General features: G+C 35.6%; 1 protein-coding gene across 1 annotated transcript in view; it reads left to right on the top strand.

The window, feature by feature from the left end:
* The window catches only part of LOC133517070 (nose resistant to fluoxetine protein 6-like), a 41,481-nt gene extending 15,246 nt beyond the window's left edge, over positions 1-26,235 (top strand). The window contains exons 3-12 of the mRNA XM_061850214.1: positions 6,536-6,729; positions 7,644-7,905; positions 10,242-10,402; positions 12,622-12,790; positions 16,344-16,537; positions 18,300-18,429; positions 22,309-22,498; positions 22,629-22,771; positions 25,254-25,350; positions 26,065-26,235. Of these exons, the coding sequence (XP_061706198.1) occupies positions 6,536-6,729; positions 7,644-7,905; positions 10,242-10,402; positions 12,622-12,790; positions 16,344-16,537; positions 18,300-18,429; positions 22,309-22,498; positions 22,629-22,771; positions 25,254-25,350; positions 26,065-26,099 (1,575 nt within the window). The 3' untranslated portion in view covers positions 26,100-26,235. The remainder of the gene's footprint in view (positions 1-6,535; positions 6,730-7,643; positions 7,906-10,241; positions 10,403-12,621; positions 12,791-16,343; positions 16,538-18,299; positions 18,430-22,308; positions 22,499-22,628; positions 22,772-25,253; positions 25,351-26,064) is intronic.
* Positions 26,236-27,280: the final 1,045 nt, after the last annotated feature.

The raw sequence follows: 27,280 nt of genomic DNA, 5'->3' as shown, positions 1-27,280 counted from the left end.
ATCGTGAGATTAATGGAATACATTAGCATTTGCAGGTTTCATGTAGGGGACGACCGTTCGTACTCATTTTTAGGTACCCTATTTGTTCAGAGATTATTATGTTTTCCCATTTTGTTAACATAACATAGGTCTAAAGCAAGTTACAGTTTGCAATACTACTCATAAAGGTTACTGAGCAAGGACAGGAGGGACAGACGAACTATCCTTATTCACTACGGAACCCTAAAAAAGCTTGATCATTATAAATCACGTTGCCTATCACAACACAAGCCTATCACATTAAATTTGCGAAACAATTATACCAATTACCAATACACCAATATTTATATTACAATAATATGTTATTAATATAATTATAATGAGGGATATTAGTTACCTACTTGAACCCGGAAACTCTGGTTTGCACAAAATACGGAATTGATCATTATTGATTCAACAGATTACAACATTTAAAAGGACGCGGTTCTTATATTTCGATTGAATGTTATTTCCCTCTGTGCATAACTATTAGGGCCGACGTTGCAGTTGGCGGGCAGTCGGCGTACAGTTCCCATACAAGTTGCAGTCGGGTTGCAGACCGTATGTCCCGGCCCTTATAGAAAGGCCCAGAAAGAAAAAATAAGAAAGGGAATCTATCAATTCACTATTTTAAACTAATTTTACGGTTTAACTTACGCGTTTTTAGTTTGTCGCGCGACAGGTTTGGAGAACCTAGGTGGCCGATTTTTATATTTGGATCGCTCGATTTCGTGTTCTCCCTTTGATACTATTTCCACTACGAGGCATTTCATCTTCATAAACTTAAAGAGTTATTCTCTTGTCGGTGGAGCATCTTCCAACTTTTTCTATCTTGCGCCAACTCTTTGACTTTTTGATACGACACGACCCCTACTCTTTCTTTCGCTTGGTCTAAGTAACTGCGTCTGAGCCTAGGCATTTAAATTCTACTAATAGAATTGAAAACGGGTGGTCTACCACTAGATTCCCAATTTCTGTCGCTCGTAATTCAAAAATAGCTTTTCTCCGTTGTCCATAGATTTTCGAGTGACGAAATCGAGCGCTTGAAATTCAAAAATCGGTCTCTAGGTGTCCATTTACAAGCACTAATTGTGCGTCAGTAGCGTTCACGATGGATGTATGGATGGTGATAGTGTGTTTCACAATAGTTTAAATTCGATCAATTTACTATTTTTCAAGCTGTGCGTTGTCGTGACTTGTATTTTATCCACCAGGGCCTTCACAGGTGTATCTTTTTAGGTATATCTTTTACGTGTATTGGCACATATGACATCGCTGTTTAGATTTTTTTTATAATGTATTTTATTGTTGACAATTCAGTAACCACAAAACATGGCACCGTTTAGCGTCATCTAGTTATGTGTGTATGATGATGATGTTTGAGAAAAGCACTATGTAACGGGCATTTTCTGACCCTCGGTGGGAAGAGGCTGCCGTGGCCTGACAAAAAGTCCGAGTCAGAAAATGCCTTTCTTGCCATCCCTTGCCAACAATGTACTATTACACGAAAAACGGACGGGAATATTTTCGGTAACGGCTTATAACTGTACGTGTACGTAGCCAATATAAAACTCAAAAAGTAAAATAGAAATATAATTAAGTAAAAATAACACTTTTGTTAAATATATATTTGTCATAGTTATTTTTACGATAGAAATTGAGATACTAATAACATCAAATACAATAAGGCCCAATCCATACGAAATATCTATACAAAACTTTTGTGGTCAGATTTTTCTTCGTCAACGCTGGCCGTAGTCTACGCATGCTGAATTTAATCACCGTTTCATTGTAAACATCATGCGCAAACAGGGACCAAGGCTGTGCTTAATATTCGAGCAGCACCTCTGGCTACTTTGTGAACATATTTGGTCGCCGATCGGATTTTGAATCACAATTATCTTGTGCAAGAGCGGCCCTTGACCGCATGTAAACTACGAACCCGCGCAGAAAATTCAGTCCACGTGCCTTTACTTGGTTAAAGTTTACCGTCGCCTATTTGAACCCTGGCCTAATTGTACCGTTATACCGAAGACGTCTGTCACCCAAATATAAGGCACTTACATACTTAAAAAATTAGATAAATAGAAACATACATGGGAAATATCCATAAGTAGGGCTCATCCGAATAATTTCATACAAGTTGTAGGTACTCGTATCTGGTTTGGAAGCCCGGGTCCATATTGGGTTGTATACAAGTTTAACTCATATCTTTGATACGCATAACAATTTGTACCATAATCATCATTGCGCATACAAATGAAAAGTCATATTATATTGTGTCATACATTTTTAGCAATAATATTTGATGACATACATAGCAGTTGTCATATATTTTTTGTGCATACCTAACGAACCTAACCTAAAATTATATGCGAATTAAATTAATGACTATAAAAATTATGACATACTTAACTAATTTATGACAAAAACCCAGTTATGCTCAGGAATAATTCTGACTAAAGATTTTTATGACTTACAATTTTATACATAAAGTGTTATATGACAATTAAAAATATGACAAAAGTTGTCCTGCGACCAGAGGCCCTATCCGTAGCTCAATGACAAATATTTCTTCTAACCATTTATATCTATGCCCTTACCGGGCGGGATATGAACCCAGAACCATCTGTATCGTAGGCAGATCATATTTTACTTAGGTACAGTCAGCATCAAAAGTAAGGGATCAGACTATGCATCAAAATTATTTCCCATTTTCTAATAGCTTAACAAAAATATTTAAGCCCCTTTATATAGAACAATTAAGTAGACTGTAACAGATATTTTAGAACGCGAACTGTAGTGATATATATTCGCTAGGTGCACAACTGTCAAGCCACCTAGCGTCAGCTAATTTTGCGGAAAACGTCAAACCACTACATAATTATTATAAAACGACCCTTAAATTCAAAAACTACTAAACAGATCTTCATAAGGTTTTTAACCATTCGATAGAAAAAATCTCGAGAAAGGTTTGAGTTACCGTCTTACCGTAAATTAAAAATTCCATTTCGTGCATATAATTTATACGAAATGTTACAGACGATAACCTACCTATAACCTTTCATAATTTTAAAAACTAATACGGGAATTAATCCTGCCTGACGTTTCTAACGTGACGTGACTTTACGTTCGTGGTCACAGGCAGACTGGCTAGGAATTGTATCAATATCTTGCTGAGCGGGTTTTGCGAACTACCTGCACTTGATCTTGATTAAGTATTCACTTGTACGCTAGGGTTGTCACTTTGCCTACACACAACATTCACGACATCTGTGTTTTCTGATTTCAATTGCTTCACGTACTTTCCTGTCGTAGTAAAGACATTCCGTTGAGAGGATTTTGGGATTGTGGAGCTCAATCCAGTGGTTTGGTCCCGATTGTAGCAAATATTCGGCTACCGCAGACTTATTTATTTGACGTTTTTTAACAGCCGCGATATGTTCCTTGACCCTTTCCGCAATGGTGCGTCTGGTTTCCGCAATATAGGAACTACCACAGCTGCATTCAGCTGTCAGGCCATATAATAAACGTAATTTAGTTTTAAAATTATGAATGAAAATCGTGTTGGTTTAAATCAATATACAACCTTTGTTAGTGCCAAAATGTACCACCGGATACGCTGCGATCATTTTATTATACCCCCACCATGCACTTCGCATGTAGCATATTTGGAAAATAATTCTAGAATGGCAGATACTTTTGGAGGATTTTCCGTACCCAAAGGGTAAAAACGAGACTCTTTTACTAAGACTCCGCTGTAACTCATAGCTAGCTATATCTATAGCTAGTTATGAGTTAGCTATAGTAGTTGAAGTTTTCACAGATGATTTTTGTTGCCGCACATCAAATACTAAAAACAGAATAACATAAATATTTAAGTATAGCTCCCATACAACAAACGTGATTTTTTGCAGTTTTTTGCGTAATGGTACGAAACCCATCGTGCGCGAGTCCGATTCACACTTAGCCAGTTTTTTCATCCGCTATTATTGATGCTGACTGTACCTACCTCAATATCACCAATAGTCGCATTAGTCGTAGACATTTATAATTCAATAGAATAGAATAGAATAAAACTTTAGTTATGGGCTATGGCCCGCCAATTTGTTATAAAAATGAATGCATTGCCCAACGAATGACATTTGTACTTTGCGGACACGAAACTTTCTGATAGAAAGCTTATTTTTATTTCTAGTGTTATAGTTATGGGTATCAGAATTCTTAGTGAAGGAGTCTAGATTCTTAAAAACATAAATAATACTATCATAGATGTATTGGGAAGCTACAGTCAAAATATTAATTTCTTTGAAAAGTTCTCTTAATGATTCACGTGCTCTTAAGTTCGAATGGCTCTCTTTTGTAAGACAAATATAGTCTGTATGTCAGCTGCTTTGCCCCAAACCAGAATACCGTATGACATTACACTATGAAAATAACTATAATAGACAAGGTGAGCTGTCTCAACATTGGTCAACTAGGTGTTGCAAGTACTTGCAGCTTCTGATTCTCATTGGAATTATTCTTCTTTTTACCTGTGTTCATTTTTGTGTACAAAGCTGCATTAGCTTCGTCTTATGTGACTTGTGTCACAGTCTGACCTAGAACTCTTTTATGAGCGCATAACTTCCCTAGTTCTCAACTGAGCATTTCTTCTTTGACCTAAACATCAAACTGAACTTCGGGTTCAAGATATTCTGAAGATAAAGTAAGGACAGGTAAAGTACACATTAGGAGAATTCCCGGTAATAGGGTTGTTTCCAATTTTTTGAAACGCTTGTATTACGTTCTATATTAACTAAAAGTTGCCCTACAATTCAACTTTTATACTAAAAACGGCTTTAAATATGTTAAATTAACAAAATATATTTTGACAGATGCTTTCGCGCCCAAAACGCTCTTTGAAATTGTGTGACGTCACAGTTTACGGTTTGACACAACTACATACACACGTAGAATATACGAACTGTCAACTGACATTTGTCATTTGTTGTTTATCGCCTAACTGTCAACAGTGTCAATCCGAGAGTTGTGACGTCATCAGAATCTTCAATGACGTTTCGAGTTTGGTCACGTGACGTGTGCGAAAAGATATTTTAAATTCAATATTTACAAAAATATGGTCATTACAGGTCCCCAAAAAGTAGTTTAACATGTTCTTATAATCAAAAGAATTTATTGGGATACAATTCTGCCCTATGATTTGTAGATGGAAACAACCCTATTTCGTCTCGCTCTGTAGCTCTGTAAACAATTCGCTCCAGATATTCTTAAAAATAAAGACATGAGGAATGATGTCTTAGTTCGGGACCTTCTTGTAGCTTTCGATGAATGTCAGGCATAGGACGTATGTCTTATCTACGCGCACGTACCTCCATAGATGCACTCTATCACGTCTTACTCGTAATTAGCAGAATCAAATTGCAAAAATCTTGGCGGTGTCATCGGCCGTGTTTGTCATTTTAAAGGTCTTTATTATAGTTAGCCTTTTCATCGCTGTATGAGCGCCAAGGATCGTATTTTCATATTACCTTTGAAGATATCTAAACCTCCAAGTTTTCTAACACTGGGACTATGTATTGGCATTCTAATTTCCCGATTTGAATTTTACACGTGTTTAATGCTTGCTCCGATTTTACTCTGCTCTGCTATGCACTTTAAAATTAATAGAGAAATAATAAGTTCATATCAATCATATCTCTGATGTTTACGATATTTATTTTTTCTGGTATTAAATAGCAGTTCAGAAAGGTACAAGGTATATGCAACCTTAATAATGTTGTATTCATGCCTTTAAATTGTATCAGTATTAAAGTGACATCTGGTGACGTAGTTTGCATAACCGGAAGGTAAATTTACGCAAAAGTATGTTGTCTGGAATTCGGGATCCAATTAATAGCCTCCATCTTAACTAATGTTAACTACATTTAATTTTCTAATTGTCGCCCCTCCTGGTAACTTATTACTATGCATCTGGCTCGTACTGACATATTAGTAAATAACCTAGACACTAGCGTATTCAGGGTGTAAATTTAGTCATCTGAAATGATTTACGATGTGAATATATATATAAACATACTGAGCAACTTTAATTATGGGTCAACCCCGAATACTCGAAAAACAAAAGACTCTCCTATAGAAAATGTCAACGTCAGGCCAGCCACATGTATGAAACAGACAAATTTTTTATGATTTCGGGGTTGGTTAACGTTAAAGTTGCTCAATATGACCTATATTTTCACATCGTAAATTATTGCAGGTGACTAAATTTACATTCTGTATATCACAGTGTTGATATTGTCGGTGACTCGTGGTACGGGTACAGGTCACTCCAATTACACCATGTATAGGTATCAATAAGTTTCAAAAACAGAAATTGCATAACAAATCCCGAGAAAACGTAAATGTGACTACGGTCATGTCGACAAAACGGAGATAGTTGGCAGATGCGACCAGCACAGGTAATAAAACCTCTTTTGATACTCGTCACATATTTAAAGTGTGTTCGTTATTCTAGATGGGCCACCGCGTGCCCCGCTACTCCAGCATCCTCTGGGGCGTGTGCATCCCCAGCTCCTGCAGCAGCTTCGACCTTGAAGAGGAGCTGTCCCACCGGGTCTCCGAGCTCGGCATCTCAGTCAGAGTCCAAAATACTATGTGTACTGTTAAGGATTTCAAACGACCTTATTCATTTGGAAAGACCCTATCAATGTAAGTACTTACAAATTTTAAAATAATTTTATTATGATAAGTTTATTGTCATCAAATAATAAGATGGTTACTACGTTTTTACCCTGCACATAATATTGTAAATGATAATAATTATTTTATTCATAACATATTTCAGTCCTTTACACTTTTGGCAACTTATAATACAGTCTGGTATTTTCTAGACCATTGTCTAACTAATTTAGTAAGTGTCGATAATATTCATCAAAGTATTCTATGACTGGAAAACAATAGGATTCCCATAACAGCCTTAGCTGTCCTTAAAAATAACTGATAATACATGCGCATAAAGAATACGACCAAGATGACGTTTATCGCATTACATTACACCGCAGTAGGTAATGCCGCCGTCAAAGATGATTTATACATTTTTTGCCTTATTCTACGGTAGAAAGGCGAGAAAAAAGTACCTAGGAACTTTTATTTATTACGTCAAACTTATCTACCTATGCGTAAAAGTTTTCTTACGCAAATGGTAGTATCCAAAGGAGATACAACTAAAAAAAATATAGGCATGGTTGTTTATTCCTGTACTTTGTTACTCTAATTAGTTCTTAATATATTGAAAGAAAATTTGGCACCGTTCCATATTTTTACAAGTGATATATTATTTTATTTACATTAATTTAGTATTTACTCAAAAGCTTTGTTCTCACAACCAAAGTTATTTATTTAACAAGCAAGCAAGTTTTTGTTTACCACTCATGATAATACTGAGACCAAAATTCTAAATTTGTGGAATCTTGAGTGAGCGAAGGTGTCAAAGCACGATAGGTACAGAATCTCTGCTTGTTTTTATTTTTATTAAAACCACAATTTATTTCTTTGGCTTAAATTAACTTGCTAAATATTTATATGTATCATTTAAGGTATCTGAATTAAAGCTATTGTTGCAGAACATTTTTCCTGGCGATCTTATTACTACTAAGTCTGGGTACGATCCTCGACGATGGTACGGACGGCGCGACAAACTTCGAGAAACTCCTCAATGCATTTTCACTGAGGCGCAATCTGAGAAAGGTATTCGAGGTATCGGATGAAACGCGGGTAAAAGGAGTCGACGCGTTCCGAGGAATCAATGCGTTGGCGCTTCTTATGGCTCATAAATCTATGGCGATGGCGCACAATCCGTACGTCAACAAGACGCAGTTCTCGGCGGTGAGTTATTTCATGTTTTGCGTGATACGCTTAAGCACTTAACGAAGTGCTTTTTCATCAAAATTATTATGTTGCTAGGATCGCTTGGATTAAGAAGATTTTTCGCAAACAATCATCTAATTGATAAGCCAATAAGTATGTTAATACGATTAGGGAAGATTATATAACTATGTATAAATTAAAATATTTTAAATATTTACTTATATAAAGCAGAATGGATTGAAAATAGTCAATATCACCTCTCGGTTGTTATATATTGAAAGATGTACATAAGTATTCGTTTTAAAACTTAATTGGAAAGCCGATCTCCTTTGAATTAAAAACATATAAAGCAATTAAGATTGTGTATTTTCGTTGTCGATTTCGTAGAAGTACCTACTGAGTTGACAATGGATTTGTGAATTGTTTTTCCATCGATTCCTTACTATCTAGGGCACAAGTACCTTGACAACTGACTCATTGATTAGCACACTCTTTGAAATTACAATCAGTACCGACAAATTAATTAATAAACGAGTAGAGAAGAGTATACACCGTGTTTTTTTTATTTCCGTTAATTTCAAGGGTGCGTCCCTTAGCTGAATTAAGGAACTTTCTCAAAGACACCGGTATTCTAATTAACTCCATTTCGGAGATAATCAATATTTATTTTTTATCTTATAAGGCCCTTACGAGCGTGTACACTTGCCTTAGGGCCTGTTTACATATTGATTAGTGACGTAAATACTATCGCGGACGATTGATGTTCGAAATGACATTGATATGTCACAGTCTTCAATTGTTTGGTTGAGTTAAATGTAATGTCCGTGTTACAACAGCGCTATATGCAACCTTTAATTACTGTTTATAAAGCAATAAAAATAAAAATAAAAGTTTTAAGAAAATTTAAAAGAGATTAACGTTAATTTATTTTTTTTACTGTTCAAACATTTTTTAATTATTTTAAGTACGACATTTATGGTCACCCACTTTGTTTCATCCATAATAAATGACAAATTAAATGTCATCGGAGTCTGATTACTTTTGAAAAATCGTATCTCACTCAATTGTGACATTTTATTGTCTTCATAATCAAACTGCTGTGTCCTCTGAAATAACTATATCAAGTAACTTATCATTTATAGTGAATGTTTTAGGGTATTTATATTTAAATACGAATTTAGGCTCAGTGATCACGTAAACTTTCTAGAGAAAACCAAGGGTCGTACAATTTGACCGGTTCCGGAACAGTCCAACTTGAACATTTAGTTAATAAATCATTTACATTTTGTGATGGAATATAAATATTAAGAGCATGTAAGATGTATTATCTGTTGTCTGTTGGTAATCCTAAATAAAGAAAATAAATAAATAAAGATTATGCCAATAGTTAGTCAGCAAGGAACAAATATGCATTTCTCTACTATACAGAATGAATTAATTTTTAACAAGCAGAAACGTCTGCCAGAGGCCGTGAGTTCAAGTCTCACCCAAGACAGTAATTTTTCCACTTTTAAATTTATTCTAAGCTTAATAGCATCGTTCGCAATCGCATCGTTTCTGCTTGTCAAAAATTAATTTAGTATGGGTAGCACATCGTTACTGGTGAATTTCCAATATGACTTTTTTTTTATACTACGTCGGTGGCAAACAAGCATACGACCCGCCTGATGGTAAGCGGTATCCGTAGCCTATGTACGCCTGCAACTCCAGAGGAGTTACATGCGCGTTGCCGACCCTAACCCCCTCCCGCCCCTCGTTGAGCTCTGGCAACCTTACTCACTAGCAGGAACACAATACTATGAGTAGCGTCTAGTGTTATTTGGCTGCGATTTTCTGTAAGGTGGAGGTACTTCCCCAGTTGGGCTCTGCTCTAGATGTGGAATGACATCCGCTGTCCTGTGCCCTACCACACAAAGCGAGATGACATTCACAATGCCCATACCTCTCTTGTGGACGTAGTTTAAGGACGTACCCGGGTACTTGAAAGTCCGGTAGCCGTCTAAGAAGTGTAACGTTCTTATCTCACTCAAGTGTGACATTTTATTTTCTTCATAATCAAAGTGCTGTCACAACGGTTAAAGAAGTTTTATCTTTGTTAATTAAGTGTAGTAATGTGTCCATGATTGTACATAATTTTGTCATTAAAAAAAGTTAGATAACAGTTAAAAGCGTAATTGTTTTACTTAAATATGACGGTGAACGATTCATTAACATTTACTGATTGTGTAGGCTTGGTCCTGGTCACGTCTCATGAATCATCCTGTATATGTATATATCCATCACATAAATAATGCCGGTTTCTTATTATTACCTACTTATATAACCTATACAAGTATTCGATAAATGTTTTTCAGGTGTTTGGTATGCCATGGGCAGTAATAGGACGGTCGGCCATCGTCTACACGGACAGCTTCTTGTACATTAGTGGCTTTTTGAACGCCAACAACTTGCTGTCAGAATTAGAGCGAAAAGGCACCATAGATATCAAAAACCGACTCATTTCCAGATGGTTCAGGTATGTCAAACTTGTTATTTATCATTTATTATCTAAATATATCATCATCACATCAATCAAAAGCGTCGCCGAGGAATATTCATTTAAGGCTGCGTTTCGACCAGAGATGTGCGATGATGCGTAGCTTAAGGAGGGTTATGTTTTTAAGAACGAAGAATAGAATCAGTGCACGCTGAGCGACGAAAACAAATGAAGTAATTCTATTGGTTCTTAACAAACACATCCCTCGCTATTACGCATCCTCGCACATCTCTGGTCGAAACGCAGCCTTATGTTGATCAGATCGTCGGTTGAAATGTTTTGCCAAAAACTCATTATTGAATTATGTATATGTATGTTACCTCAAAACATTTCTGGACCGATTTGGAAAATTATTATTTTGTTTGAAAATACATAGTTCCAACGTTCCAAGTTGGTCCTATTTCTGTCATTGAACTGTATTCCTTGAGGAACTAATGTATTTGAAGTCGATGCCAAGCCAAATACTGTTACAATATTGGCCAATAGTCAAGTAACTAATAGACAGTAAAGTTACATATCTTTATTTCTTATCGAACCGCACCAGACCTGCCAGTATGAGTTGCGCTCTTATGCGCGAGCGCGCGGCTCCATACATCTTACGCGACTATGGACTCGCGCGCAACGCAACTCGTGCTAGATGGTCACGGTTGGTATTCTGTTCGACAGTGTGACAGCTTGTTTTGGCACCGACTTCAAGCAAATCAATCGCTAACGCATATAAAAGGGATAACATTTTATTTTATCATATTTGAAATCGGTTTTTAATTTTTTTTAAACTTCATCTCATTTTTAAATAGATCTTAATAACAAAACCACAATAGCCAATGCCAATACACATTTACTATAATACCTTATCGTATTTGAAAATGCTGTAGAATCCTAAAGCAATGATGATCTTTGAACACGAATCCCATATATCCATTAAAAATCCATTACGAATATTATTGGCCTCTCGTTTCTGGCACACGTGCATAATCGTTATTATTTAGTAATGTCATTCATTAAGCATCGTTGTTTGTCTGGTTACTCTGGTTAGCCAGTCATACACAGTATATTGCTAAGCAGAGCTGGGCCCGATTTCAGTAGGTATATTTTATAGCCAGAAGTGGTTTTCACAAGTGCATCAGGGAATCTAGTTATAATAGACTAGGGCCCCGCTCGTATTGGCACAAAATCATTAAAAATTCTAGGAATGTATGTTCGAAATATAATTTGATAGGTATTTATTAAGTTGCTCTTCAGTGAAGGAGCAAATGATAAGGAAACAGAAGTACTTCCAATGAAAACTAGTCAGATGTATTATTCTAGGTTTTACACATACACGTTTATTCCTTAGACGATTTTTTTAACTCCGTTAATTTCGGGGTATTAAGTACATTGAATGAAACTGAATGGCATAGTTAATTTTCAACTTTTTTTTTCGTAAAAAGTAATTAATAGCGTTGTTGTAACACAGACATTATATTTAAATCCATCAAACAATTGAAACCTATGATGTATCAATGACACTTCGAATATTGATCGTCCGAGATAGTACTTGCGTTTAGTAGCAAAAAAAACTTATACTAATAAACACTATTCAATATGTAAACGGGCCCTAAGGCAACTTGTACACGCTCGTCCTATTAGATAAAAATAAATCATTGATTATCTCCAAAATAGAGTAAATTAGAATACCGGTTTGTTTGAAAATTAAGTAAATGTAAGCTAAGGAATGTACGGTGTACCCTTTAAATTAACGGACTTAAAAAAACACCATGTATTTAGATAGGTACTCGTTATTCAGCACAATACATATGTAGGTCTTCACATAAGAAATCTGACTATTTTTTTTTTCACATTCGGTATTTTTATACAATCGCAATTCATCACTTTCTTTCGCCTATCTCTAAGAATTATACTTCATTTGGCACGAATTAAAATCCAAGTACAATTTAAACTTATAATAAAAACATAAAACTAATAACGAAAAAAATAATATAAAAACTTCCCCCAATTCACCCTCTTCCAGCATGGTCGCAAGAACACTAGCGCCGATTCCCCTTTACATTGCCAGACTTAGCTTCTGGCTAAAGAAAGCGCCCGTCCTATATTCGACTGAGACGCCTATCAGCCGGACCAACACTTCTGTGAAAAAATTGACATTCGACCACGAGCACCAGTTCATTTGGTCATGTGAACACAATTAATTGTTTCAGATTATTCCCCTTGTTCCTGTCACTAATGTTATTCTGCACTTACGTGCTACCGGACGTGAATAATGGGCCGCAGTGGAACCTGGTGGTAGAGGAGCACAGCCGCATCTGCGAGAAGAACATGTGGAAGAGCTTCCTGTTCATACATAACTACTTCGGCTTCGAAGAAATGGTATGTTTTCTAATCTAGTTTACAGATACGAAATCCATAAAAAGGGATGGTTGAACAATGCCGATGGGCAGGGCGTTATGTATAGTTTTTCGGCTTTAGATTTGTAACATTGTTACTTGTAGCTTTGTTAAATGCGCCCCGGGTTTGGCTGGTCCAGCTGGTATGGACGTGTGTTGATTACGCTGCAGATTAAGTACATTATTATTGGTTAGTTGTGGTAAATGGGAAATAAAATAAAAATCCCATTCAAATAATGTTAAATTAGAAAAATACATTTATATGCTAATTACTTACATAATTTTATTCCCTAGACTAAACACTTATAAAAAAAATAAAACAAATATTGGTGGAAAAATTTGCTGCCTATGGATGAGGTCTTGGTGGCTCAGATGGCAGAGCGCTGGAGTATCGATCCAGATGCCGTAAGTTCAAGTCTCACCCAAGGCAGTAATTTTCTAAGCTTAATAGCATCGTTCGCAGACGTTTCTGCTTGTTAAAAATTGTAATACTTTTATTTCTTTTATCTACGCGTAAAGTGATCATAATTAATCCCTTTCGAGAATCGCGTTTGACGCCGCCGGCGGAGATATTTAAAAATTATTGTCCGTAATTTCCGAGAAATGAGTATGCCACTTGCAATGCAAATTGTAAATCAAATTATAATTTTAAATTATTAAATTAAAAATTCTTTCGTTTAAATTTGGCACAGGAGTGCTTTTTGCATACTGGGTACATATTAAAAACGAATGCTACGCTGCTAATATTATTAAATTACTTTCACAGAACTTATTTTAATTTAAACGTAGTACCTACAAGATTTGAATTTTGTGGAGACAAATTCAACAGCATACGGACCTAACAATTATCTAATATATGTAACAGTTCATACAGTAGATATTTTTTAACCCCAATTATTTTATGTACAAGTTAAAATAGGCATTTATATTAAAAAAAATAAGGTTTACTTCATATCTACTAATTTAAGTCAAATTTGCAGTTTTGACACTAATTTCCAATGCATACGGAGAATAGGTACAAACGTGATGATCCATTACACGGTTTTTCAAATAAAAGCCTTATGAAATAGTAACAACGCTGAAATTCCTTTGCAATCTATAATGCAGTTAAACTATTTCTTATTAGACGTAGTACTTAATCACTAACGAATATCTTGAACTATAGACTGCTGCAGGTGGTGCCGTAAACAATGAAATGCACTCCTCCAGTTCTCACCGGTATTACATAAATATCTCCATTACCGTGTCACGTACTTATATATTCAGATCTTAATTGAAGAACCTAGTTGAGCCGCTCAACCCTTGCTAAACAAAAAAATTAAAAAGTTTGTCCGTGCTCTGATTCTAAATAAGATGCTTAACATATTAAAATTCTTAGTGACCTAGTAGACATTGTGACTACAAAAAAAGCAAAGCCTGATTTTCTGTGTTTGTTTGGTTTGTGGACGTAATTATCCATACTATGAAATTCTCTGTCTATTCTTCCTGATTGTAACACAATCTACAAACTTTTACTATTTTGGAAGCCGTTTTTACAGTCAGGCATTTAAGCTATAACCAAACATCAGAATTTTGGGAGCAATATTAAATTTAATGACGTGTAGGGAGTACCTTTATCGATAAACCTAATTATCAGTGATCGGAATAGGTAATGCCATTTAGGGTGAATGATCTTAAATATTGTACATAACATGGATAAGACTTGAGATTATCCGACTCAAACTAAAAAAAATTGTCATTATAAATACATCATTCATTTAAAATTACTTTCGTTTAACAGTTACAATTAACAATAATACAATCATAAAATCATAAAATAAAACACGAAACATCACTATATTTAATGTAAATTATTAAATTATTAGTTATTTATGTAACATCCTTTATTCCCTACTTTCTTTGGAATTATAGTAACAAACCATGATTTTTTCTATATTTTCTACTGTCAATCTATTTCTTTTGACGTCTAATATCCATTAACATATATGTATAAAATGACCTTTCAAGCTCTACTTATGCAAATTTATAAAATGAAATATCATCAGATGCGGTTTCTTTTGAAATTATTTCTGCGAATTCTCTTATAGTATCTAAATCCGGATTTCGTGACATGACCGCTTCAAGTTTGGTTCCTTAGGGAAAACTAGTATATCAATTTATGACCATCCTAACTTGATCAAAATCTATTAAGGCATCGACCATTGACATATTACGTTCCTGTAAACAAGTTAAAACCACCTCGATTATATTAAAATTTTCTCTCTGTTAATGTTGGGTTTTTTAAGAACTTGTTTAGGCTTTTAAATCGAAACTGCAACTGAAGTTTTTAATCGTGACAAGACCGTATTTATTTCATTAATAGTACATTACTATAGAGGACAGGAAATGAAGGGTTGCAGACCAAGTAGATATAGACGGCCGAGCGAAGCGAGGGCAGATAGGGATACGCAGCCGGCAACTCCGTTTCTCGCCGAGATTTGTATAGTGCTTTTCTCAAATAGTCGCACGGTACTGTTTCCTAAAAAACACTGTTAGTTAACAGTTGCGTCCAAGGGCTTCACCAAGAAATAGACCACATATCTGCCTAAAAAATCTATCGCTTCATCAATCGATATCCAATTTTTAGGGTTCCGTACCAAAACGGGACCCTATTATTGAGACTCCGCTGTCCGTCCGTCCGTCCGTCCGTCTGTCACCAGGCTGTATCTCATGAACTGTGATAGCTAGACAGTTGAAATTTTCACAGATGATGTATTTCTGTTGCCGCTATAACAACAAATACTAAAAAGTACGGAACCCTCGGTGTGCGAGTCCGACTCGCCAACTCACAATATGGGTCCTCGAAAACGGCCGGTCGCACTGAGCGACAAGAGGACAACATTGTGTGAGCGGCTCAGGATGTGGAGAGGTGTGCGCCGCCTTCTATCCAGTGGCTGTAAACAGCCACTGTACCAATTCGCATCTTATGCATATCCAACTCGCGTCTCAGGCATATTCGCAGTTATTATTATTCCCTTTATTTCATTTTTTTTCTTACGTTAGGTTTTCTACAATATGTATATAAAAGTAAAATATAAAAACACTTACAAAACAATACATAAGATATAAACACATTATAAAAAACCTAACCTAGGGTGCCGCCAGCAGCGGGGCAAGGCCCAAGCTGCCGGTGGTCAGGGCCGCAGAGAGAGGAACCGGCGGACTATCCGCGCCGTGTCCAAGATCACCGCCTTCTGCATCTGACCCTTGATCCAACCACCTAGCGAGAGTCTCTCAAGGTGTTGGTCGAGACTCTTCGCTATGAGACCGTTCGCTGAAATTTAAAAAAAAATCTACATTTTATATTCGATCGCGTCTAAAATGCAATACTTAGGATTTTATGAATCCACTATAATATTATATAATTCAGTGGTTAAAAAAACTTTTTCAATTGCACATGTTTGGGGAATCACGAGTTCTCAGTTCGGGGCGAACTATTATTAGTAATAGCTAGTTAATTTTCTAACCACTCCTACAGTCAGTATTACCATTTGCAGTGCCTGACTCACACGCACCAAATCGGCATGGACATGCAGCTGTACGTGGCCACACTCCCGCTGCTGCTGGTGCTGTGGCGGTACCGGCGGCTGGGCTGGGCGCTCATCGCCGCCATCGCCGTTGCCTCCACCGCACTCCGCTGGCTTGCTATCTATTGGTACGACATCAGTATGTTCGTGTATTTCGGGATCTCGTAAGTATTATTCTTATTTTTATTTTTTTCTGTAGACAGTACTACTATAACAAAATAATACAATAGCAAAACAGCAATGCATAGGGTAGTCATCGATTATTATCTTTTTGAAGGTACATTAAATAATAATACTAATTGCAAATGAGGTTTTAAGCTGACCGTATGTTATATTATGTAACTTGATCCACTATATGTAACGGAACTATGATTATAAGTGTAGGTCAAGATGCAGATTCAATATGGCGAATTATTTGTAACCAAAAGAAAAAGGTACGCGACTAGACATGGCAACTGCAGGAAATTGATCATGACAAAGGCTCGCGTCAACGCCGCTGCAGAAGTGCCACTATTCAGCTGCAGTTCTCACCCGAATGTCACTTTTACGGCTACGTGCCCAAATGATTCTCAGCTATCTGTCTGTCTATCTATCTTTCGGCGGGTTGTAATGTAATGGATGTACGTCATCACCTAATAGTAGATAGTATACATACATATAATTAAAATAAGGGGGCACTACATAAACAAAAGATGTTTTCTTGGTGATAGGGTCTGTCAATTTATTAAGTCTCTATGTTTTAACAGAATAAGTATATATTTGTACCATTGTATTTAAATAATAATGAAATTATTCATTTCAAAGTATGGGGCCATTCCACACCGTGTTTGCTGTTTTCGTAATTATCATTGATATAGTATAATTAACTAGGTTCACAATAATCAGCCGAAAAAATGGCCCCACAAAAGTAATGCTCGGCTCGAACGGCTTGAGCATTACTTTTGCTCTCAGTCTCGTCTCATTCAAAACATTACGAAATGATTTGTGGAAAATGCGTTTATACATAATAGGTAACAAAAGAACAAGAAAAATGCATTGCATATATTTATTTCAGTGGGTTATATTGATATTTTAACAGAACTAATGTGAATTCATCGTGATTTCATGGTATTTAATAATTGTTTCCATGGGAGAAGGGGTTTTATGCTTATTTCTAGTTACGGAGATTATGAATTAGGTACCGTAAAATGGGGTGAGTAGGGACAAAACTGACATTCAAACTTCGATAAAACTTTATTTTTACATGTAGTAAACTTATTTTTATTCATAATAAATGTTCCAGTCGTTTGAATTTTAGTTTTTTTATGATTTTGTGTAGTTCCATTTCATAACTTTAAAGATAAATACGAAATAATGCTAAGGCGAGTTTTGAAAATTGTTGGATCGACACTTTGGGATTATGAACATTATAATAGCTTGATTTGTTATTAGCATATATGATTTACGTAGCAGTGGCCTGTAAAAACCAACTCACCCCTTTGTCGTCCCTCCTCACTCCATTGATAACCCAATTGCCCTCGTAATCCCTACTCACCCCATTTTACGATATACTGTAACTTATGTTTATAGCGAAATATTATTCAATAGTTTTTCTTCAATATACCTATACAAAAATCCTGAAAACATCTTAGACTTCTGTAGCTTCAATGATAAAACAAAATTATATTTATTCAAGCCGTAAGGCATGAATACAAGTTTACTTTTCATTTCCTCAGCAAACTTGAACAGTATAAGAGGTAATCTGGCTCTATTAAATACTACTGTAATGTAAGTTGTTACAAAGTTTGGGCAAAAATTATTTTATTTTCCTACCTATAATAAAACTGCGTTGTACAGCTGTGTACATAGGCTTGGCGCGATATTACTACTCTAAAATTCCGACTTCCTAAAATTTAACAATATTTTACTCGGTGGGTTTATTTTCAGAGTACAGAAGTTATTAGACGCAGCCCGGTACTCCTACATCCTGCCCACGCACCGCGCCACCATCTACCTCATCGGAGTGTGCATGGCGTACTGTTTGAGAACAAAGAAGTTCAACTTTAACCTTTCAAATGTAAGTTTCAGACTTCCTTGCCGGGGAGTGCATCATGCACTCCACTTAACTCTCATCTAACAAGTTTAATTTTACCTTTTCAAATGAAAGTTTCAGATGATCTCATTGGAGTGCCATTGGCGTTCTATTTGCGAGCTAAAATGTTAAACGTTAAACTTTGAGTAATTTTAAAAGCGTATTTGGTATTTCACGAAGATTGCGTTGCCATAAATTTTGATTTCAACGTAAGGTGTTCCTTCTTAAAATCGGTCACTTACATGATATTTTATTATGTAAACAGATTTATGACGAACTATCTTGATAACAAGTTATTTGGTTCTGTTTCGATCACACACCGAGTGATTTGTACATGCAGAGCTCGGAATTTGGTCTTTGGTAGATAATAGATTCTAGTAACTAGAAAATAATTCTGTCGGGCAGTAGTGGCAGTCGGTTTACAAATTTCAAACAGACGCAACGTTTAATTGATGTTAGCCCGAGCCAACTAGGCATATTAATTATTGATTACCACAAATTAGATCAATTTGGGTTTCACGTGCAGTCGACAGCCGTTTAGCCTTAGGGTATTTCAGAAATACCCGTAAACTGAACAAAAGCCGTTTACATTCGCTCATTTTGAGCACCTATGTATTTATATAGGTAAATGCAAATGCATTCTAAATTAAATCAACATTGGGTGCGGACACCTTTTAATCTACGGGTTAGTGCAACCATTTAATATTATGACATGTAGAAAAATAAAGTACCTAATTATCATACTAGGCCTTCGCTCCGTAAAACATCGGGGTTAACGAAAAAGCTTGAAAATATCTACGTAATATTATTCAGAGCAGTTAATAATCATGTAGGTGAATATACAGTTAAGATAGTATACTTAAATGAAATATGTTTAACGAGTTTTGAACCGGCATCTATTCTCAATAGTAAAAATAGCTACAACTTGATTGCAACGAACAGACTCCTACTTATGTGTATGTGTTTACTCTGATACGGATGATAAAGGCTGCAGCAGCGTTTCTGTTGCGGCGTTACTCGATACTGCGGCGTTAACGTGGGCGATATCACTATCAATTTCCTTAAATTAGTTGCTGATTTCTGTTGATTTAGTTGCCGCAATAATTATCATTAGAACATTCAATCCATCACTCATTTTATCAAGCAAATAACAATGACATCGCCCGCGTCAACGCTGCAGCAGTATCATTGTTACTGCTGCAGAATAGCAGCGCGACATTACATCATTGCTGCTGCAAATGTCAAACTTTCGCAACATCGATTTTGACATTAGCGGCACAAATGCAGTCGGCAGTAATGTCGCGCTACAATACTGCTACAGTCATCATCCAAGTCTCTACTACGAGGTCTACGAGTAACTAAATCTTATCAAATCACTTTGATTTTGATGTCGATCGTTTCAGCATAATATATTTTAGGTTTATAGGGGTCGCTGTAACGATTTTTTTTTTATTGTTTTACTAATTTTGAAAAAAAAGTTAAACCTATAAAACCTAGTTTTTTGTACGACATTTTTCGACACACTTGAGAGAGAAAAAAACAAACTTTCATACTAATCAAATTTTAATTGTTAAAACAGTTAGTAAAAGTGTAAAATATGTCATACCTACTCTGTCTGTCTGCCTGCCCTAGACCCTGCCGCCGGCTGGCCGGCCGGCGCTTGCCGGCAGCCGCCGGGGCGAGGCGATCCGGTGCTCCCGAGTTCTTGTTGTAAAATTTACTCGACCAATTTAAGAAGAGTCCGTCTCTATACATTATTAACGATTAGTAACGATATTCACTCGATCGGATTATCATACATTCCCGCACTAGTGCGATAATATAATAAAAAAACCCGGTCAAGTGCGAGTTCGTTTTACTCGCGCACCGAGGGTTCCGTACAAACTTTGAATCATCTCGTATAAATAAAAGCGAAAAACTTTTGATCACAAGTATCTACACTAAGTATTATTGTGTACAGCGCCATCTATCGGCAAATTGTCTAACTAATTTGCGCGATGTAATGCACGTATGTTCGTTTTTCGAGGATAATTATCATGTGAACCGATTTTAAAAAATGTTATATTATTTGAAAAAAGGTGTCTTAAATGTAATGTCAAAGAAATTCCAAGTGTAATAAACATTGGTTACATTGAAAACAGAATTCATAAATGTTTTTTGTTAATTAAAAAAAAGTAAGTAAGATAGAGATCTGATTATATTTTTCCTGTAAAATTTATAGTAATGTCAATATTGTGTAAAAAATTCATAATTTTTCTTCGGTAAACTTCGGAGATAAGGGGGGGGGGGATGGTATTTTTTTAAACCTTTTCCTCCATAAATCATTTTTTTTTTTCACTACGAAAAAAATGTTTTGGAACGTACAATTTGAGCTCTTTCAAATGATACCCCACTTGACCTAGTCACTAGACTTTGAAATTTTGCCCCCTCTTCATATTTTTGGCATTTCCCATAGTTGATAAAAAATAATACTTTCAGTGTTAGCGTTGTTCATAACTATTCCAAATTTCAAATCGATAGCTTAAGTGATTCTCGAGATATTTAGCGTTGTGACAGACGGACGGACAGAGATGCACCATAAGGGTTCATTTTGTACCTTTTTAGTACGAAACCCTAAAAAGCACGCGGATGTAATATTTAGCGTTATGAGCCTATAAGAGGTTCAGTAAGTTCCACGTTACAAGCAAGTTTATTGAAATAGTACATAACGATACAAATGCGAAATGTGTTTTAAATAGACACGACTTACGAATTACCTTTTCGCACGTGTATTGTACAACGTTTTACAGTTGACATAGGCATTAGGCACTTATAGTTCTAATTACCGCACTAGGGCGGTAAAGTAGTACCATACCTACAAGTAAGAATAGTATGAAAGTAAAAAAAAAATTGCCTTGACTATTTGACCTCTACACACGACTGTTGATTATAATTATGTGTTACCCTCTCTCCACGCTGCAACACTATTACAAAGGGCAAACAGATACATTGCGAACAGCCAGTTCTGAAGGACAACGTTCAGTGAACCCTGAACGCAAACCCTTTTAATAAATAATTAGATACGCAAGTAAGACGAGAAGCCAGCGAAACAAATCCTTAATAATGCTGCGAACTAGCTTTCTGCGTCTATTTCAGTCGCATTATTTATTAGCTGTCTCGGTGAGAAACCAACAAATTCAAGTATTTGGGATATATGTAGATCGGTTGTGTATTGATCTGTGGCGAGGCTGCAGTAGAACAGTCATTCGACGAATTGAACAATTTACCAGAAAAGCAGCAGCAGACAGTTCTAGGAAATGAGGAAATAAGTAAGTCCAGCTTTATACCAGGTAGGTATATACCAGGGGGGCGACACTTAGAAATGTAGTTAACATTAGTAAAGATAGCGGCGATTTCTATTAATGGGATCCGATAACCTACTTTTGCGTAAAGTTGACTACCGATTTTGCAAACTACATCACCAGATGTCATTTGTACCTATTTTTATTGTAACTTACCAACTGTCCAATTACGAAAAACATGCAAAAGACAACAAGTTCTCAACATATATTAGGTACATAATGTACCTTTGTAATTGCTGTAGGCAATTCTTTAAAGCAATATTCAGGATTATAATGGCAATTTTCATACTATGTAACTATTCCGTAGGGATGCAGTGTTATGTTCCTGATGATGAGCAAATTTCACTTGAGAGATGAAGTATATTAATACATAAAATATAAATCCGCAGTGGCCTCATTTTGTGTTAAAAATTACAAATAATCATTGACACGCACTTACAATGTATGGTCCTCTTTTAGCTACATTTTAGGTATATTCTGGTTCATGTCGCCATCATATTATAAAAAAGCATGTCGTTTTCAGAGGCAAGTCCGTCTGCTCTGGCTGTGCTGCTTCGCGCTGGCCGCGGCGACCATCGTCAGCCCGTACCGCATGGGTATGGAAGGCTACCAGTACGAACACGCGCCAGCGGCAGTCTTCGCTGCCTTTTCTCCGATCCTGTGGGGGATTTTCATGTGTGTCATGCATTGGGCAATCTGCAATGACTATGCAGGTTAGTTTGAATTTGTTCAGTATTCTATCTGCCCTATAAGCCAATCACGTAAACTATCCTTTATTTAGGATAAATATTTACTGAAATTTAAATTCAATCATATAAATAATGTTACTTTTATCTATTCCAGGCATAGGAACCGCATTCGTTGAATGGCGAGTGTTCAAGTTCTTCAACAAGATCGCGTATGGCGTTTACTTGACGCAATTCCCGATATTCTTTTACAATGTCGGCGTCCAGAGGCATTCGGAGCATTACACTCCGTTATTACTGGTAAGACTTCAGAGTGACATTACAATATTTAGTTCGTCTTTTAAGAAAAGGTACAGTCGATGTCAAAGATATTTTTTACATTTTTCGCCTTGTTACAAAGGAGTAAGGTGCAAAAGTGTAAATATCTTTTCACGTCAGCAGCTGGAACAAGGGTAATTTGCTGCTTAAAAACAGTGAGCAAAATCGCATTTTGCTCACTGAGTGAGACAAAATAACTTTCAAGTGACCTTCATATTCGAATGTCATTTCAACGTGCGGGGCCTAATACAAGTTCGAAGTATTTGGATTCTATTGTTTATGTCCCTTTCACGTCATTAGCAAAAAGAAAGAGACATAAAAGTGCATACGTAATTCAACGATGTATTGACGGTTTATAATAGACCCCCGAAATAAGTCAGACCGCATCGTTCCAAAACACCCTACGAGTCTTCATTCGTAATAATTAATTAATGAAATAAAAGTGTAAAATTTAATAAAAATACCATATTTTACGTATTTTATTATACAATCAAAACAATATATTTATACAAATTTACGCAATTGTTACGCAGTAAATAATTCTACTTAACGACTTTTAACGATCTCTACTATAGTTGACAAAAGTAGTATCCGCAATTCGGACCGTATCTTACAAAGTTTTTTTTAACAAAAAAAAGTTGACGATTGAAGTGTCAATTGATGTTCGTTAATTCATTATTTTCGTATCATTTTATTGAAATTTCTTTCGTTTTGTTTTATTGCGGTAATTAAAGTTAATTGTTAGAATACCTTCAGAAAACATGAGTGAAATAGTGATGAACACGGATTACATTTTTTCAGGTTGTATTTTATTATGGCTGACTGACCTGAAAAATTGTGTGTACTACACGAGATCAAAGTTATTTACATCTCGTTCGCTTTTGAGTCCCTTACTACGCTCAAGATTCTAAATTAGATTCACTCGCTACACTCGTGAATCTATTATAGAATCTTTCGCTTGCACGGGACTCAAAACAAGCACTCGAAGAAATATCAAACTTTGCTCTCTTGTTGTACAAATAACTATTGACGTCAACAGTACAACGAAGCCCGCACTTGAGAAACAAGTGACTATAATATACGCTACAAGCATACTCGTAGTATAAATAAGGAAGGTGTCTTTTTAGACCCAGTAGACCAGCTTCGAACATTTTATGATTCTCGTTCGAAATTCAAACTCTCGGACGCAGGGCTGTGCCAAGGCATTTTTTTTATTTTTTTTTAAATTCCTTGATTATTTTAATTCCGGCACAAACATATAATGGTAAGTATTTTATATGTATATAATAGGCACCTATGATGTAATATACAAAGTGTTAAAAAATACTGACGATATATTTGAGAGGATAATTAGTAGGTATCATATTCCGACAAGGAAAAAGTAAAAAGAAATATTTTAGCGTCAGTTCAAAAACCCGACCGCAGCGCCACCTGCCGAGTCTAAAAGTAAAAAATAATTAATAATAAAAACTTTTTACAAAAAAAAGTACACAGACTTCAAAAAGGACTTAAATCTTGACTCCCTCAAGCGGGCCATAGTTAAGACAGTGACGGAATTAGACATGACAGTCGTGCGTGCCGCTATTGATGACTGGCCTCGTCGTTTGAGGGCCTGTGTCAAGGCCAGAGGAGGCCATTTTAAATGATATTGTCATATGTAATTCCTGATTTTGTGTACTTCATTTTAATATATAGTTTATTCAACTTTCGTTCGTATATTTTATGTAGATAAAGATTATTGCAGTAACAGAATTTAGTAACCAACTAGGTACAGAACCTCCTCCTTCTATGAAATTGAAGTCGGTTAAAAAATTACATTAGTAAGAAAAAAAAAGACATAACTAATATTTCTAATATTTTTTGCTCGGTGACGGTCTGCCCGGGCGCAACCCTTAGCAAACATGCTTAAATCTGTCGCGTCGTCACTTGTTTTACCCGAGATATGCACTTTTTTGTTCGAAATTGGAAGACTACACGTTATAAATCGGTGTACACTGCTACAAAAGCTCTACTCGTACTTTTTTAATAATAATATGTATGAAACTTGAAATTAGACTAACATCATTTCTAAATTCTAAATTAAATTAAAATATTATAGAATCTTTCGCTTGCACGGGACTCAAAATAAGCACTCGAAGAAATATCAAACTTTGTTCTCTTGTTGTACAAATAACTATAACAGCGCCGAACTAACTATTTGTGTTATTATTACACTGCAAAGATAGTGTTTTAAATATATTAAGTCTCTCGCAGAAAAGATGAAGATTTAGAAAATTTTCGTTGTATTTTATAAAGGAAATTGACAGTGAACGCGCCCGCGTCAACGCAGCTGCTGTAATGCTGCAACAGTAATGCAGCTGCAGTTACCATCCGAATGTCATCTTTACACTAAGTTGTTACGATGCGAATTTATAAATTTGTTTTTACAAGTATTAACTTGTATACAATTATTATTCATTTTCAGTTTCATGTGCCGGAGATGCTGGCAGTACTGGTGACTTCCATCATCGCCACAGTAGCCATTGAGATGCCTTTCAACAAAGTTTATAGGATATATTTCGGTAAGATTTTTTTGCAGCGTTATTCGACGTAATAATACGTGAGTATGCGTCGTCATAATAATAATTTTAATGTATTCTAGTCTCACGGGAGTTTTATAGTGACAATTCGATATTAGTACTTTGTAATTATTTGATTACTACCTATATCAATTGAATTTAACAATTATAAATATCGATTAAAATACCGTGTCAGTTTTCTGCAGAAGGTACTCCAATCTTTAATAGAAATAACTGACTTCACTAAACAGTTTTAAATGTCATTAAAAGTATTGCCAATCATATACTTAAGTATGCTTACTTATAAGATTTGAGTTCCCTGAATTTCTCGCGGAATCGAACTCAACCTTAACAAAAAAATTAATACCTAACATTCTAAATTAACTAAGATGATAATTTTTATTTTAAATGACAATGCTCCATATGATGGTGAAAATTAAAAAGAAACATTAGTATGATTATTTGTATGCTTTTAGCAAAAATGCGACCAATCTATAAGTAGGTACTTTCTAAGGAAATACAAATAATTTTCCAAATCGCTTGGGAAATTACGGAGTTCGGAGGTAACAAACAAAAAAACATACAATCAAACTGAGGACCTCTTTATTTAGAAATTTTGAAGTCGATTAAACATAATACACTAAAATCACAATTACCATAAAGTTATAAAACTCGTGTAGCTTCTTGTACAAATAACCTTCATTTAATTTCTTACAGGTAAACCACAAACGAATAAATTAAAGGACAAGTGAAATGAAGACTATTAGTTTGTAAGGACTCTGGACTAAAGAACTGTATTATACTTAGCTGTATCTAGACATCACCTAGGTTTAAGTTATGTTAGCATTTTATATCGATAGTGAATAAATAAAATAAGTTATTCAATAATTTCGTATTTAATTTATAAAATTCTGATACGTAAAGTTGAAACGACAATTTTGACATGGTTGACGCTAGACCAGTAAATTACTGTGTAGGTCTTAGGTGCAAGAACCTAACCCCCTTATTCATAAACGTCTACTAAAGTTAACAAGCCGCTAATGATCGTTTGTACCTTTCCATCATACTAATACGTCGGAAAGGGACAAACGATTATTAGCGGCTTGTCAACTTTAGTATAGGTAAAAAACTTAAGTAAGTCACCTGTTGTATGTAGTTGTGGCGTGTTCGAATAGACAATACATGTTTAAAAGACACACACAAACAAAACAAATGTCTATTCGAACACGTCACAACTACATACAACAGGTGACTTACTTAAGTTTTTTACCTATAGACGTTTATGGATAAGGGGGTAAATGTTTGCGTCAAAGACCGTTGTTTTATTTGTGTCACGCCCACAAATGAGGCAAATCTAATAAATAACACATCATACTTGAAATCAATCAAACAAGCTATAGAGCTTGCCAAAGATTTAGACAGAATATACAGATAGTGTCATTCGCGTTGAGCGTGTCGTGTTGCTGTATTTTTATTTATTTAGATCATGTCATTCACGACGAGGCGAGCCTAGACTCGTATTGTCATGTTGCTACAGGTTAGATTTGACAAATCTGCACGTCGTCGTGGATGACGCGAACTATAACCCTCTATTGGCAGTTGGGTAAATAGAGTGGGGCATTCACAAAATATATATAGGACCTGCAGCTACTGGGTTTAAAAAAATCAAACCTTTTTAGTCAGTAATTCTTCCAAATTACATATTTTATTCACAAGTATAATGAAACGGATTAGGCAATATTAAAGAAAAAAATGTGCTACGTGACATAATTAATGACACAATCACAATCTAAGTAGTTCGTTTGAATCTGTTTTTAATGATATATTTCCTAATAACAATTAATTTAACTAAACTACTTTAATCTATGACTAATCGAACCAGCGATGACAATGTTTACCAAGAATCTAATAGATAACTTTTACTTACCACACA

This window comes from Cydia pomonella, chromosome 4 (genome assembly GCF_033807575.1).
Source record: "Cydia pomonella isolate Wapato2018A chromosome 4, ilCydPomo1, whole genome shotgun sequence".
Lineage (NCBI taxonomy): Eukaryota > Metazoa > Arthropoda > Insecta > Lepidoptera > Tortricidae > Cydia > Cydia pomonella.
This window is presented reverse-complemented; position numbering and strand designations above follow the sequence as displayed.